A 14,218-nucleotide genomic window follows, 5' to 3' on the forward strand; every position below is an offset into this window, starting at 1 on the left:
AACTCGCCGCGATATCAATACCATTTGTGGTATCAATAAAGTATGGTTCATCAGTACGATTTGGTGTTATCAAAATTATCAAAATTATTGAGTACAGTCTGGAAGACCCATGCAGCAGTACTAATTCAGCTTTAAAATTAAATGGTACTCGTCAAAATTGTAATAGTATCCCTGAATAAAAAATCAATTAGTTTGAGTTACGTTAGCGTCCTTTAATACAACAAAAATATTCAGATGGCTCGGGATTTGTTTCCCTATTTGTGTTAGATTTACCTTTAAAAGATTGTTTACTCTATGGTTCAAGAGTTTCTTACTTAACTTCTACCGGAAACGGTAAGGACATGCAGAAAGGATACTTAAACACTGTAATGAAGCCGCATGATGAAGACAACGATAACTTTACATGGAAATGTTACGCCAAAAATGCTTAAAGCCCTGATTTCAGTGCAAAAAATAATAACTCCAATCACTGCATAAATGAGGATATACTTCAAGGCGATGCACAACTACAATCAACTTTCAAGTAATTTCGATTGCATGAAACCAATTTCAATTGATATAATTCGATGTACGACAAGTGTCAGCCAACAACCAAGGTAAGAATGATTGATAAATATCGGTTCCTTAAAACGAACGAGTACATTAAATCGGACAGTAATTGAGTGCAAGTCATGCAAATTCATGTAATTACGGTATTATTTAGTAATGCTATATAAACGAAACACATCGTAAAAATGATATTCTTCAATTATCCTGCTGCAAGACCTGAAAATCGCTTGACCGTCTATAAATAAGTAGCAATTTTAATTTGAAATTTCAATGCTAATTTTGCGCAGACATTAAAAAAACAACAACAACACTGAAACGCTTCTGGTGCAGTTCTGTATCAAATTACCTTTAAATTGTTTTAAATTATTGCTTTTATCCTTCAAAATATGTGGTTGGTATGTTATTGCTGTCTGAATAATTTTTGACAATAAATATCCATAACCATAAAGACCTCCAATTTTAGTCAATTTCTAATACAGCACAACGAATTCAACTTCAGACAAACGCATAACAACCGAAAATATGTTCGTTTATTTAAAACGTAGTAAGTACCCCCGATGGCATTTTATTTCGGAAACAATTGCCCATCATCCATCTCTTCAATATAACCAGCCATGCACCCCAAAACCGAATCCATAAACCATATCTAGTTGCTCGCTTTTATTATTTTCTTATTTTTCAGCTAAACGATTGTTAATCACTATGATTAGCTATATTTAACACTAATTTGAAATCAATTGGCTTGAGGCGTGGCACACACATGTTTTCGTTGGCAATTTTATATGGAAATTAACGCGGTGTTGTCTATTAATTTAGATACATATGTTGGTAAACATGTAGAGTAAAATCTTCTTATTATTAAGCAGATGAACCGACTGTAGACATGGTACTTAAATTATAGTTTCAATTTTTGATTGATTTATCGGCCTTCACAGTCGAAGTGGTCGTGCGCGTTTCTTCTCTTTACAAATAACTCTATCATTTTTATGTGCAGACGAGATGCGTGATTTAAGGGAGTACACTTACAAGGAAATATGTTTGCGCGTAAAAAGATCAAAAATATCAACAGTGGGTTCACCGTCAATAAAGTTTTTTCAGGTTTTCCAGGTTATGATAACAAAGACCCATAATATGTGATTTTGAGCGTGACTTCATTTCAAGTCGATTAAAACCGCCATGTATCGCCTCGCCATGTAACACTTCAATCACATTTTGTAGTATTTAGTCCGGGTTCTTACTTATGTGGGTCTATATTGAGTCAAATTGAGACTATATTCATATATATTCATATTCATTAGTCAAATTTTCATCCAGACCGATCGTACTAGATGAAAATTTAACTAAGCGGCTTGTGAATAAAGGCTCACGCGGGAATGTAGTCAGGAATAATAAAATCAGACAAAAACCTCTTAGAAGAGGAAGGGTGACGCAAGTCCTTTACTTACAAAAGTATTGATATCAGAAAGGGTGACACTCAAGGCTCCGATACGCAAAAATTTAACTTTAACACTAATTCTTTATATTAAAAAAATTACGTCACAAATGGCAGTACCTAGTCCTACCTGTGATACCTAAGTTAAGTCCGCTTGTATTAAGTCGACTGAAAATGAACAATAAATGAATGAATGAATGAAACACTTTTCCAGTTTTGGTCATTTTGCTCGTATTCTACTCCCAAAACTCTGAGACTCTGCCGAAGACCACAATTCTCCATCTTCAACACATTTCGAAAAAAGTCAAAAAACATAAACTTGAAACACTTTTCCAGTTTTGGTCATTTCGCCCGTATTCTACTCCCAAAACTCTGAGACTTTGCCGAAGACACCAATTCTCCATCTGCCACTGTTCCCGAGATAAGTCTAAAAACTGATAGTGACCAAATTTTTCCACTTTTTGTACATACTGCCCTATTCTACTCCCAAAACTCTAAGACTTTGCCGAAGAAACCAACCCTCCATCTGCCACAGTTCCCTAGATCAGTCTAAAAATTGATAATGACCAAATTTTTCCACTTTTTGTACATACTGCCCTATTCTACTCCCAAAACTCTGAGACTTTGCCGACGAAACCAACCTTCCACCTGCCATAGTTCCTGACATAAATCTAAAAACTGATAGTGACCAAATTTTTGCAGTTTTTGCACATACGGCCATTTACTACTCCAAAACTGAAAGTAAATAACCTTCATATCATAACATATCGAGAAACACGTTCATTTTACATGTAAATATATGGGGCTTGTAAGGGAACTTCCGAAAGCCCTAGCTCCTAAACGAGATCATGTCGACCCAAAAGTCTTAGAATCATGCCCAGAAACTACTCCCAAAATTTCAACAAAATCGTAGGCGCCGTTCTCGAGATAAATTCCACAAGCAAGCAAACCTACAAAGGTTGGTAAAATTCATAATTTCAGAATGGGTCAAATCTGACCATTCCCATAGAAAAATGTAGATTTTGAATAGCAATATCTCGGCCAAATCTTAACCTTATGTAACGTGCGTTAGCTCGTTGAACTCGTATTGACGCCCAGAATACGATTATCATACTTTAAGAGTCGTGGGAGCCAAGGGGAAAAGTCAAAAAGTTGCTGTATATATGTTCCTTAGTCCCTAATTTTTTAGCCCCGTACGAAGTACTGGGGGCTTATAAGATTAATATGCCGTTTGTAACACGTTGAATTGGAAGCAGACAGTAAGGGCAAAGCATTTGATTATGTTCATAGATGACGAATCCGCAATAAAACAAGGCATCAGAACAGTCGGAGCGTTTGCTGCGACTTAGCCCCGTACAACCCGTAATCCTATTTCGTCCGCAACCATAATACGTCCGTAGCCCTAATAAGCCCGGAACCCTAATACGTCTACAACCCTCTAATGCGTCTGTTACCAAAATGCATGTCAAGTTGAGCATGGTCAAATTTACTGAAAGTGTTCATTTTTAAAATTGCGCATAGCGCAATTACGAAAGCCCGTACGAAGTACCTTTCAAATAAAACCAACAATTTACGACATTATTTTAGAAACCCAAAATTTTTTGCCATCATTCTATTCGGTATTCAATTATCTCTCAAATGAAACAAAAACTAGCAAAATCGGTTGAGATTTACTCGATTTATGTGCAAAAAACACTTAGGGCCGAGTAACGACCTTTGAGCCCTCCCAACAAGCCCACGTTGCATCTTACCCAAAAACAATGTTCAGCAACTTTGTTCTACTCGTCAATACCTTTCTTACCAAAATGCAAGTCAAGTTGGGCATGGTCAAATTTACTGAAAGTGTTCGTTTTTAAAATTGCGCATAGCGCAATTACGAATGCCCGTACGAAGTACCTCTCAAACAAAACCAACAATTTACGACATTATTTTAGAAACCCAAAATTTTTTGCCAACTTTCCATTGGGTATTCAATTACCTCTCAAATAAAACAAAAATTAGCAAAATCGGATGAGATTTACTCGATTTATGTGCAAAAAACACTTAGGGCCGAGTAGCGGCCTTAGACCATGGGCCCAAATTTAAAACTTTTTTTTCCACCATTCTATTCGGCATTCAATTATCTCTCAAATGAAACAAAAACTAGCAAAATCGGATGAGATTTACTCGATTTATGTGCAAAAAACACTTAGGGCCTAGTAGCGGCCTTAGTCCAAGGGACCAAATTTGAAACGTTTTTCGACACGTTCTTTTCGGTATTCAATTACCTTCCATAAAAAACTAAATCTTGCAAAATCGGATGAGATTTACTCGATTTATGTGCAAAAAGCACTTAGGGCCGAGTAACGACCTTTGAGCCCTCCCAACAAGCCCGCGTTGCATCTTACCCAAAAAAAAAGTTCAGCAACTTTGTTCTACTCGTCAATACCTTTCATTTGATATATCACAAGCAGCTATTGATTGCGTATTTCAGTAGATATCGTCGAAAGACTGAAAAACACCTATAGGGCCCTAGCTCTGGAGGGGCCGACCCTACCATGCCCATTTTCGAACTTGACCTTACTTTTGTCGATACCAATCGGGGAAAAAAGAATTTTGAAAAAAGGTTGTGATTTACTCAAGCTAGAGGGGTCACGGACGGACGGACGGATGGACGGACGGACGGACGGACGGACGGACGGACGGACGGACGGACGGACGGACGGACGGATGGACGGACGGACATTTTTTTTATTGCGGATTCGTCATCTATGAACATAACCAAATGCTTTGCCCTTACTGTCTGCTTCCAATTCGACGTGTTACAAACGGCATATTAATCTTATAAGCCCCCAGTACTTCGTACGGGGCTAAAAAATGTCCGTCCGTCCGTCCGTCCGTCTGTGACCCCTCTAGCTTGAGTAAATCACAACCTTTTTTCAAAATTCTTTTTTTCCCCGATTGGTATCGACAAAAGTAAGGTCAAGTTCGAAAATGGACATGGTAGGGTCGGCCCTTCCAGAGCTAGGGCCCTATAGGTGTTTTTCAATCTTTCGACGATATCTACCGAAATACGCACGCAATAGCTGCTTGTGATATATCAAATGAAAGGTATTGACGAGTAGAACAAAGTTGCTGAACTTTTTTTTTGGGTAAGATGCAACGCGGGCTTGTTGGGAGGGCTCAAAGGTCGTTACTCGGCCCTAAGTGCTTTTTGCACATAAATCGAGTAAATCTCATCCGATTTTGCAAGATTTAGTTTTTTATGGAAGGTAATTGAATACCGAAAAGAACGTGTCGAAAAACGTTTCAAATTTGGTCCCTTGGACTAAGGCCGCTACTAGGCCCTAAGTGTTTTTTGCACATAAATCGAGTAAATCTCATCCGATTTTGCTAGTTTTTGTTTCATTTGAGAGATAATTGAATGCCGAATAGAATGGTGGAAAAAAAAGTTTTAAATTTGGGCCCATGGTCTAAGGCCGCTACTCGGCCCTAAGTGTTTTTTGCACATAAATCGAGTAAATCTCATCCGATTTTGCTAATTTTTGTTTTATTTGAGAGGTAATTGAATACCCAATGGAAAGTTGGCAAAAAATTTTGGGTTTCTAAAATAATGTCGTAAATTGTTGGTTTTGTTTGAGAGGTACTTCGTACGGGCATTCGTAATTGCGCTATGCGCAATTTTAAAAACGAACACTTTCAGTAAATTTGACCATGCCCAACTTGACTTGCATTTTGGTAACATACGCATTAGAGGGTTGTAGACGTATTAGGGTTCCGGGCTTATTAGGGCTACGGACGTATTATGGTTGCGGACAAAATAGGATTACGGGTCGTACGGGGCTAGGTCGCAGCAAACGCTCCGACTATTCTGATGCATTGTTTTATAAATTTTTTGTAGTGTGGACTTGCGTCACGCCTGCTTACTAACGTGCAGGCATGATCTTTGATTTCAGTTATACCTAGTTCTTTCAGAAAATGTCCGATGAATAGGACGCATTTCTTACAATTTTTCAATATTTCCAGTCGTAAACTGGTTTCATTACTTCACAAAATTATTGGTTCGTGGTTACTGATTTCTTGAACTTCGCAATCGAATTTCCATCTATGTGCAAACAAAACGCAAACTTTACAAGTTTTCGAAATGTTCATCTAAATCCTAAAAAGTAAATTTCTTGCGTCAAACAATAAGTGAAACTGGTTATCTGAGGATTCAAGTGCAAAACGATTGCAAAATTTTCCTTATCTAATGTATGTCTACGGTGTACAATGAAAATCGACAAGCAATTTAGGCACGGGAAACGGTTTGCCATGAAGTCATTCTGCAAATCTTCTACGTCGTTCTTCCTTGAATGAAAATTGATAATGCTATGTATGAAAAGCGGAGTCGATTATTTGATTAGCGCTAGCTCCTCGGTTCAATTCGCATGGCATTAAATTATCAACACTTCATAATCGCAAACAGATTGGACATGTGTAAGTTTATCAGTTCAGCTTTTATCAGCGTTTGATAATTTGATAATTTCAAGAGAATAAGAAATACTGTTGCGTTCAACAGATGATACGTGTTTCTGGACGTACAGTAAAATTTGAGTAAAACGAACCCAATTTTGATATATCTTTTTTTTCGTTTTTTAATCACAAATGCTAACGGCATAGTAAACCCAGGCAGGAACAGTTGATTTTGCTAATGTCAAAATGAGGGACATATGAAAATGAATTCGAATGAACACCGACGTAAGTTCTTCATTTTACTTCAAAAAAACATTCGACAACTAGATCAGTCAAGTCACTCGTCGAATCAAGCGCTACTGCCTGGGTTTACTATGACGTGACCATAGATAATGAAAACTACAGGAAAAGAAAAAAATGGTCAAAATCGGATAACGAGATCGAAAGTTAGGATTCACAGAGTAAAGGCAGACTAGGTTACCATACCGTACCACACGATATCGCACATTATTAATGAGTTTAAAAATAATTCCTACGCATTTATTAATTTTTTTCCCGCAATTTGGTTCAGGATTATCCAATTGATGTATGAAAAATAAAAACAATCGTTCAACATTCAGTCATTACGAGAAAACTAAAACTCAATCCCAAAAAACTGCTTTTTAGTGTGGTATCGTGTGGTACGGTATGGTAACCTAGTCTGCCCTGTTAAAAGTTTTTTCCCGTCATAACATTCTAGGAGCAGTTGACTTCAAAGAATGAATTCAAATGAAATTAAAGTGAGAGCAAATTCGGCGCAAAACCGATTTTCAATTGATGACGTAAGTGTTGGAAATGATTCAGGCATTCATTTATGGACTGGAATTTTAATATTGCTGTAAGCAATTTTAGGAAATAGTTTTGAGATGAGTTTTCAGTGCATTATCAAACTTTTTACAAAAAGTCAGCTATTTTATGAATACTATTCGTACGGGGCCCCTTTACATTCTTTTTACTTTAGAAAAGCTGATTAGACTGAGCTCACCAATATTTTATCAATCAAAATGTGTAATTTCTGCGCAACGCATACGAAGAGTGGAATCGAATCATTTTTTTTCGTTTCTCGCCACTACTTTTATTTCTTGGATAAATAATGTGCTGAAAGAATATGGAAAATTATTTTAAAAATCAGGGAAGTGTTGTTGTTGCCGGAACTATCGGAGGAAACGTGACCAACATTAATTAGTGAGTTTTTATTTCAATTCAATTTAATTCAACGAAATCGTTAATCATTTTTATCAATGTGTCGATTTTCACGTGACTTTAACAACCTTTTGAAATGACGGACGGCGGTAATGAGCAAACTTCTGGAAAAATACGAAATTCGTTTGTACTCGATCAGTGAGATCTCAAAGTAAACTCTACACCTAAAATTCGAGTATCTATCGGTGTTTTTTCGTTCTGATCTATTCCTATTGTAAGTTAAATGGAAATGCACTGATGCAAGTGAGACATAAATGTGTGGCATCGTTTCATCTCTCTCGCTCCAATGTTAGTCCCATTTACACTTAAATTGTGAACAGCTCCGGATCCCGACGTCCTAAAAATTGATTTACTAGTGATTTCGAAAAAATGAGGATAGGTTCTCGAACTGCTACATTCAATGTGTACCCCTTGGTCGAATGATAAACACTCACACTTTTTCAAACGGTTGTTTCGGAAGTACAATTTTACTCTCTATTGCAGTGTACATTCTACTACTGAACAAGGACCGCTTTGTTTCGGATATGAGAAACCAGTCGCAGATTTTGTTGGACGACGAACTGAACTAGACCTGCTGAAAAGAGAAACAGTTGAATGTGAACGCGGCAAATCAGCCATAGTTGTCGTTTCGGGATTGGGTGGCATCGGAAAGACTCAACTTGTGAAAAAATTTATTGAGCTAAACCAAAAGTTCTACCACAACGTAATTTGCATCAACTCACAAGATCGCGGTTCAATTGAGACTGAATTAAAAAAATTGGCAGTAAATTTCCTCAACATATCGGCGGTGAACATCAATCGAAAAGAAAAGGATTTCAATTCGTTAACTCACGAAGTGTTCAGTAAGCTGGCCAAGTCGTCAACTTTGATTGTTTTCGATAATGTTGACCGCAGTGAAAACACCACAGAGGTTTTACGGATGGGAACATTAGGCGTTGCACCGCACATTGTGATAACGTCACGTATTCAAGATTGGGGTGATTCAATAAAGCTCATTAAATTGGACTTATTTAGCATGGAAGATGCTCTCGAATATGTTTCCTACAAATTGAATAACTCAGAACAAAATGATTCACTGGAAGATAAGAAAAAGTTGGTGGTAATGTTGCAAAACTTCCCCATAGCTTTGCGACAGGCCACCTCCCATATAAAATACCATAGAAAACAAGAAAATTTCGAGATCATCGACTACATAAACGAGTATAACTCTCGTCGAGAGCAAATTTTGAACTCCACATTCTTCCAAAAAGATGTCTTGAATGAATACACAGAAACAACGTTGACAACTTGGGAAGTCACAATGAACGCAATTGAAAAATGTGGAACAGATGGAAATATCGCAATAAAGATTCTACGCATAATCGCCTACTTCGACCCGGTTCGTATTCTCAGAGAAATCTTCTTCAACCTCAAACATTCGACAAACGGACAGAACATAAGTCAGAGTGACGTGAAATCAGCTGTAGGACTCCTTATCAACTACTCGATGATCGACAGTTATGAAAGACAGAGTGTCTTGAGCATCCACAGATTAGTGCAGCATGTAATTCAGATCCAATTGGAGAAAGTTACATGTGTGGAAGAAGCAACTCTGCGAGAAGCTCTGCAACTAATTGCAGATATGAATGCAAGCGAAAAACCTCACAAATGTTGTAACGAGCACGGCGCATCCGTTTTTGTTTGGGCATTGAAGTTCGACCTGCTCATCAGAGAATTCAGCGCATTTCCCGTTGCGATTTTTGAAAGTTTGAACGATGTTGGGAACTACCTTCGAGCTGAAACCTTTGGAATTGAAACGTTACCATCGTTGACGAAAATATTGGGAGATGAACACTTGCACACGATAAGTGCTAAATCCATGTGTGCCAAATCCTACAGCAATCTGGGTAAATATTCTGAAGCACTTGAAATGTTTGCGGAAGCTTTGGATAAAGGAAAAATCATTCTGGGTGAGAGCCATCCGAACACACTTTTTATTAAGTCTAGCCTAGGTATTGTGTACAGAAATTTGGGAAAATACTCTGAGGCAATTGAGTTGTTTGAAGAGGTCATGGAAAAACAGAAACTAGTTGCAGAAGTAGATCATCCAGATATACTAACACTCAAGTACGAAATAGCGGAATCGTTCAGCCAATCAGGTAAACATTCAGAGGCATTAAAAATGTTCGAAGAAGTTTTGGAGAAACGCGAGACCAGTTTAGGTGTTGATCATCCAGATACTCTCAATACGAAGTACAATTTGGCTAATTTGTACAGAAATTTAGGTGACTATTCTGGAGCACTCGAAGTGTTTGAAGAAGTTTATGAAAAGCAAAAAGTCGTTTTGGTCGAACATCATCCAAACACACTTTCCACTAGGTACGAAATAGCAAATTTGAAAATCAATTTAGGTTCATACTCTGATGCACTCGTAATATTTGAAGATGTGCTAGAAAAAGAGAAATCCATTTTAGGAGCAGACCATCCGAACACACTTAACAGTAGATCGAAAATAGCCAGTTGTTACAGTAGTCTCGGTAAATATGCTGAAGCATTGGAAATGTTTGAAGATGTCTTAGATACACAAAAGATCGTTTTGGGTGAGAGTCATCGTAACACGCTCTTCACTCAGTCGGAAATAGCTAAATTGTGTAGTAATCTGGGGAAATACTCTGACGCACTCAGAGCTTTCGAAGAGATTTTCGAAAAACAAAAGGTCGTGTTAGGGGACGATCATCCGAACACACTTTTTACTAAGTCGGAGATAGCTAACTCGTACAATAATCTTGGCAAATATGCGGAAGGACTTGAAATACTTGGTGAAGTTTTAGACAAAAGTAAAATTGTCTTAGGAGTAGATCATCCAGATACGGTCATTACTAAGTACAACATAGCTGATTTGTATAATAAATGCGGCAAATATTCCGAGTCACTCAAAATGTTTGAAGAAGTTTTGGATAAACTGAGGCTCAGTTTCAGCGAGGATCATGATCACATATTTTTTACCAAATGCAACATAGCTAATTTGTACAATCAATCTGGCAAATATTCTGAGGCATTGAAGATGCTCGAAGAAGTCTTTCAACAATGCAAATCAAATTTAGGTGATGATCATCCAGATACACTCACTATTAAGAACAATATAGGGAATTCATACCGACAATTGGGGAAATATGCTGAGGCACTCGCCATATTTGTTGAAGTTTTCGAGATACGTGACAACATCCTAGGATCTGATCACCCAGATACACTTTCCAGTAAGACGAAAATAGCTGGTTCATACAGTGATCTGGGTAAATATTCTGAAGCCCTGAAAATGTTTGAGGAAATTTTAGAAAAACACATAGCCATTTTGGGTGAAGATCATCCAAGCACATTTTCCACCAAGTCTAACATAGCCATTTCATATATCGAGTTAGGCAGACATTCTGATGCAATCGAAATATTGCAAGAAATTTTAAGGAAACGTGAACACACTTTAGGTGTTGATCATCCAGACACACTAACTACTAAGTACGAAATAGCTATATCGTACAATAAACTGGGCAAGTATTCCGAGGCACTCGAAATGCTGGAGGAAATTTTGACGAAAAGTACCGACTTGGGCAAGTATCATTTGGATACTCTTACTGTCGAGTGCGAAAAAGCCAAAACGTACAATCATTTAAAGAATTATTCTGAGGCATTGGCAATACTTCAAGAAATTTTACTAAAAGAAGTAGACATTTTGGGTGAGGAACACCCGAACACACTCATTACCAAGTCTGACATTTGCGATTCTCTCAGCAGTTTAGGCAAGCATACTGAGGCACTGAAATTATTTGAAGAAATTTTTGAGAAACGCAAAGTCATTTTAGGAGCAGATCATCCCAAAACACTCACTACAAAGTATAAAATAGCGAGCTTATACAGCCGTCTGGGCAAATATTATGAAGCCATTCAAATGTTAGAAGAAGTTTTCGAAAAACAAAAATTCGTGCTGGGCGAAGATCATCCAGACACACTTTGTACGAAGACCACACTTGAATCGTTACTTAAACTGGAGCCTGGATTCTGGGCAAATGTATTTTAGCTCACTTTCAGCGTAATCACAATTTACTTCCTCTCGGAAAACTTCGAATGCTAAACAATTGTAGGTCTGTTGAGTACGTTTATATTATACACAGCGATTTGTGAGCTTAATGAACTTTCATTGTAAGTGTGGTATGATAAGAACTCAATGAAAATGTTATTTGTATAAAGTTAAAAGAAAAATTTGTAAACACCTGTCTTGGAAATCAATAAAGAAAATTGATCAAAGACTGATTGAAGTGTGACGTAATCAGTGTAACATTGTACACAAATTGTACTCCTAATTTTACACAAATCTATCATTTGGGCAGCCATGAAATACGGGGCAATTTCCAGTTATGTCGTAGAACATTTTTCCTTACTCACGTGAGCACACTCATTAACTGCATCGAATATGATTGGAAATTGGAAGAACGAAGCGAACGGGGCAATCGAAAAATCAGCCGCTCAAATGATAAGAACAACAATAAATTGATGTGATTTTTAGGTAAAATTCTGTAGTAACGTAAAATTTTTGAATTGTTCGTTTTATTGACTGCAATTTTTTGTATTTCAATATTATTTATAGCCTGAAGAAGAGGTCAAACAAAGCCTCGAAATATAGCAATCAGAAAGGGTGACGCTCACGGCTCCGATACGCAAAAATGTAACTTTAACACCAATTCTTTATATTAAAAAAATTGCGTCAAATCTGACCATTCCCATAGAAAAATGTAGATTTTGAATAGCAATATCTCGGCCAAATCTTAACCTTATGTAACGTGTGATAGCTCGTTGAACTCGTCTTGACGCCCAGAATACGATTATTATACTTTAAGAGTCGTGGGAGCCAAGGGGAAAAGTCAAAAAGTTGCTGTATATATGTTCCTTAGTCCCTAATTTTTTTTTTTTACATTTTTTGTAGTGTGGACTTGCGTCACGCCTGCTTACTAACGTGCAGGCATGATTTGACGAAATGATTTTATCTCGAAACTGTTTCATATAAAACAGAAAATCAAATAAGAAAACTGCGTGAAAGTGATCGGAGTATACGAGTTTTAGGATAAGTAAAAGGTTGGAGAACTTTGAAATAATAAAAAATCTACCTCGCAGGGATTCCACGCACTCACTTTTTTCAACTATTTTCAACATCTGAAAAAGTGAGAAACTATTTGCTTGATTTCTCACTTTTTTCAACTATTTTCAGACCCTTTACTCACTTTTTCTAAAATCAATTAAAATATAGTAGAAAACATGTTAGCATTGTAAAATTTCGCCTTCGGCTCTAGGAAATTTCTACGTAAAGTTTCTAGAGTAAGATATAGTCCATAGCAAAGACATTTTACCAGTGTATTCTCCGACTTTGGTATTCTCTGAGATGAACGTACGTGTCACCGCTGAGTTATCGCCTTGTATGAATATTTGGAACTAAGGTTTCATCCTTTATGCTTTGAATGCGAAAAATATAGCTCCCAATTGGTCAACCGGCTCAACAGCGTTCAAATCTGTACAGGTAAACGACCTAGGAAAAAGAACCTGACCTGAATAGAGTATGGTTTCGTTCAAACTTCAGGTCAAACTTCAGGTAAACTGAAACATCCATACAAGTTTTCCAGGTAACCTTGAAAAACATCAAGTGAAAGTTAAAGTTCGGGCACCAAAACTCGACTATAAAAACTACCTGAGCTCTGAAAATGGTTAGTTTATTTAAATTTCTTTTAATATGCCGTTTTCGAATCCTTATCAAGTAGGATGAAAATCTTCTATGCAATACATAGGAGAATAGAGAAATCCCTGAAAGAGTTGAAAACTATATAGTGCATCTCTTTTTAATTTTATTAAAAGGATTGCACAAATGACTTAGTCGAAGTTATAAGTTAGCCGCCTATAAGTTTTAAGTCAGGCTCTTAGAAGTTATAGGTAAATTTAAAAAACATCCAAAAACTTTGATCAACATTTTTGATATTTTTTAAAGAGGTTCTGAGGTTTAAAAAGATTCTGAAAACGAAAATTCCGTCGACCTAGCCTCGCACGTGGCGTCTGCACATGTTCTACGATTTCCGCCAGAAATTTTAAATCTACTACGTATTTAAGACAGTAACAAAAATGCAAGAAAAATCAGTCAATTCTATGTACCGATCTGTGTTCAATATTAACCGAATTTGTAGTCTTTGAGTAACGAATTTTTCTGCTTCACATTTTTGTAAACGCTGATCTGTCAGCATATGAGTTGGACGTATCCTCCTGCCTCATCTCCGACGCTTGATAAAAGTCTGAAATTCATTGGATTTCTTTACTCGAAAATATTTTGCCAAGTCGGTAACACTTATTGCGTTAAAATAAAGTTATCTGCAATTCTAATCAGTTATTGTTTCATCCAGGAAAAACTTACTAGTAAAATTATCTTTGACTTCGCGTAAAATAGGGTTCAAACTTTCATAAAAACTCACTTTTTTTACCAGAAACTCAACTATTTCTAGCAACTATTTTCGTTATTTTTACTCACTTTTCCACTTTTTTATTTGAAATTTTGCG

General features: G+C 37.0%; 1 protein-coding gene across 1 annotated transcript; it reads left to right on the plus strand.

Annotated features, from left to right (window-relative positions):
* Window positions 1-477: 477 nt before the first annotated feature.
* Window positions 478-11,705, plus strand: LOC119068937. Its single transcript, XM_037172802.1, has 2 exons — window positions 478-596; window positions 8,138-11,705. Exons 1-2 carry the CDS (start codon window positions 478-480, stop codon window positions 11,703-11,705), a joined length of 3,687 nt encoding a protein of 1,228 aa, XP_037028697.1.
* Window positions 11,706-14,218: the final 2,513 nt, after the last annotated feature.

This window comes from Bradysia coprophila (assembly GCF_014529535.1).
Source record: "Bradysia coprophila strain Holo2 chromosome X unlocalized genomic scaffold, BU_Bcop_v1 contig_20, whole genome shotgun sequence".
Taxonomy (NCBI): domain Eukaryota; kingdom Metazoa; phylum Arthropoda; class Insecta; order Diptera; family Sciaridae; genus Bradysia; species Bradysia coprophila.

What these genes read in the sequence shown, in the direction of transcription:
- LOC119068937 (XM_037172802.1), top strand. Translation starts at nt 478, where the DNA reads ATGAGGATATACTTCAAGGCGATGCACAACTACAATCAACTTTCAAGT. An exon ending in AGTGTCAGCCAACAACCAAG is followed by an intron (nt 597 to 8,137) that starts GTAAGAATGATT and finishes TCTCTATTGCAG; the next exon opens with TGTACATTCTACTACTGAAC.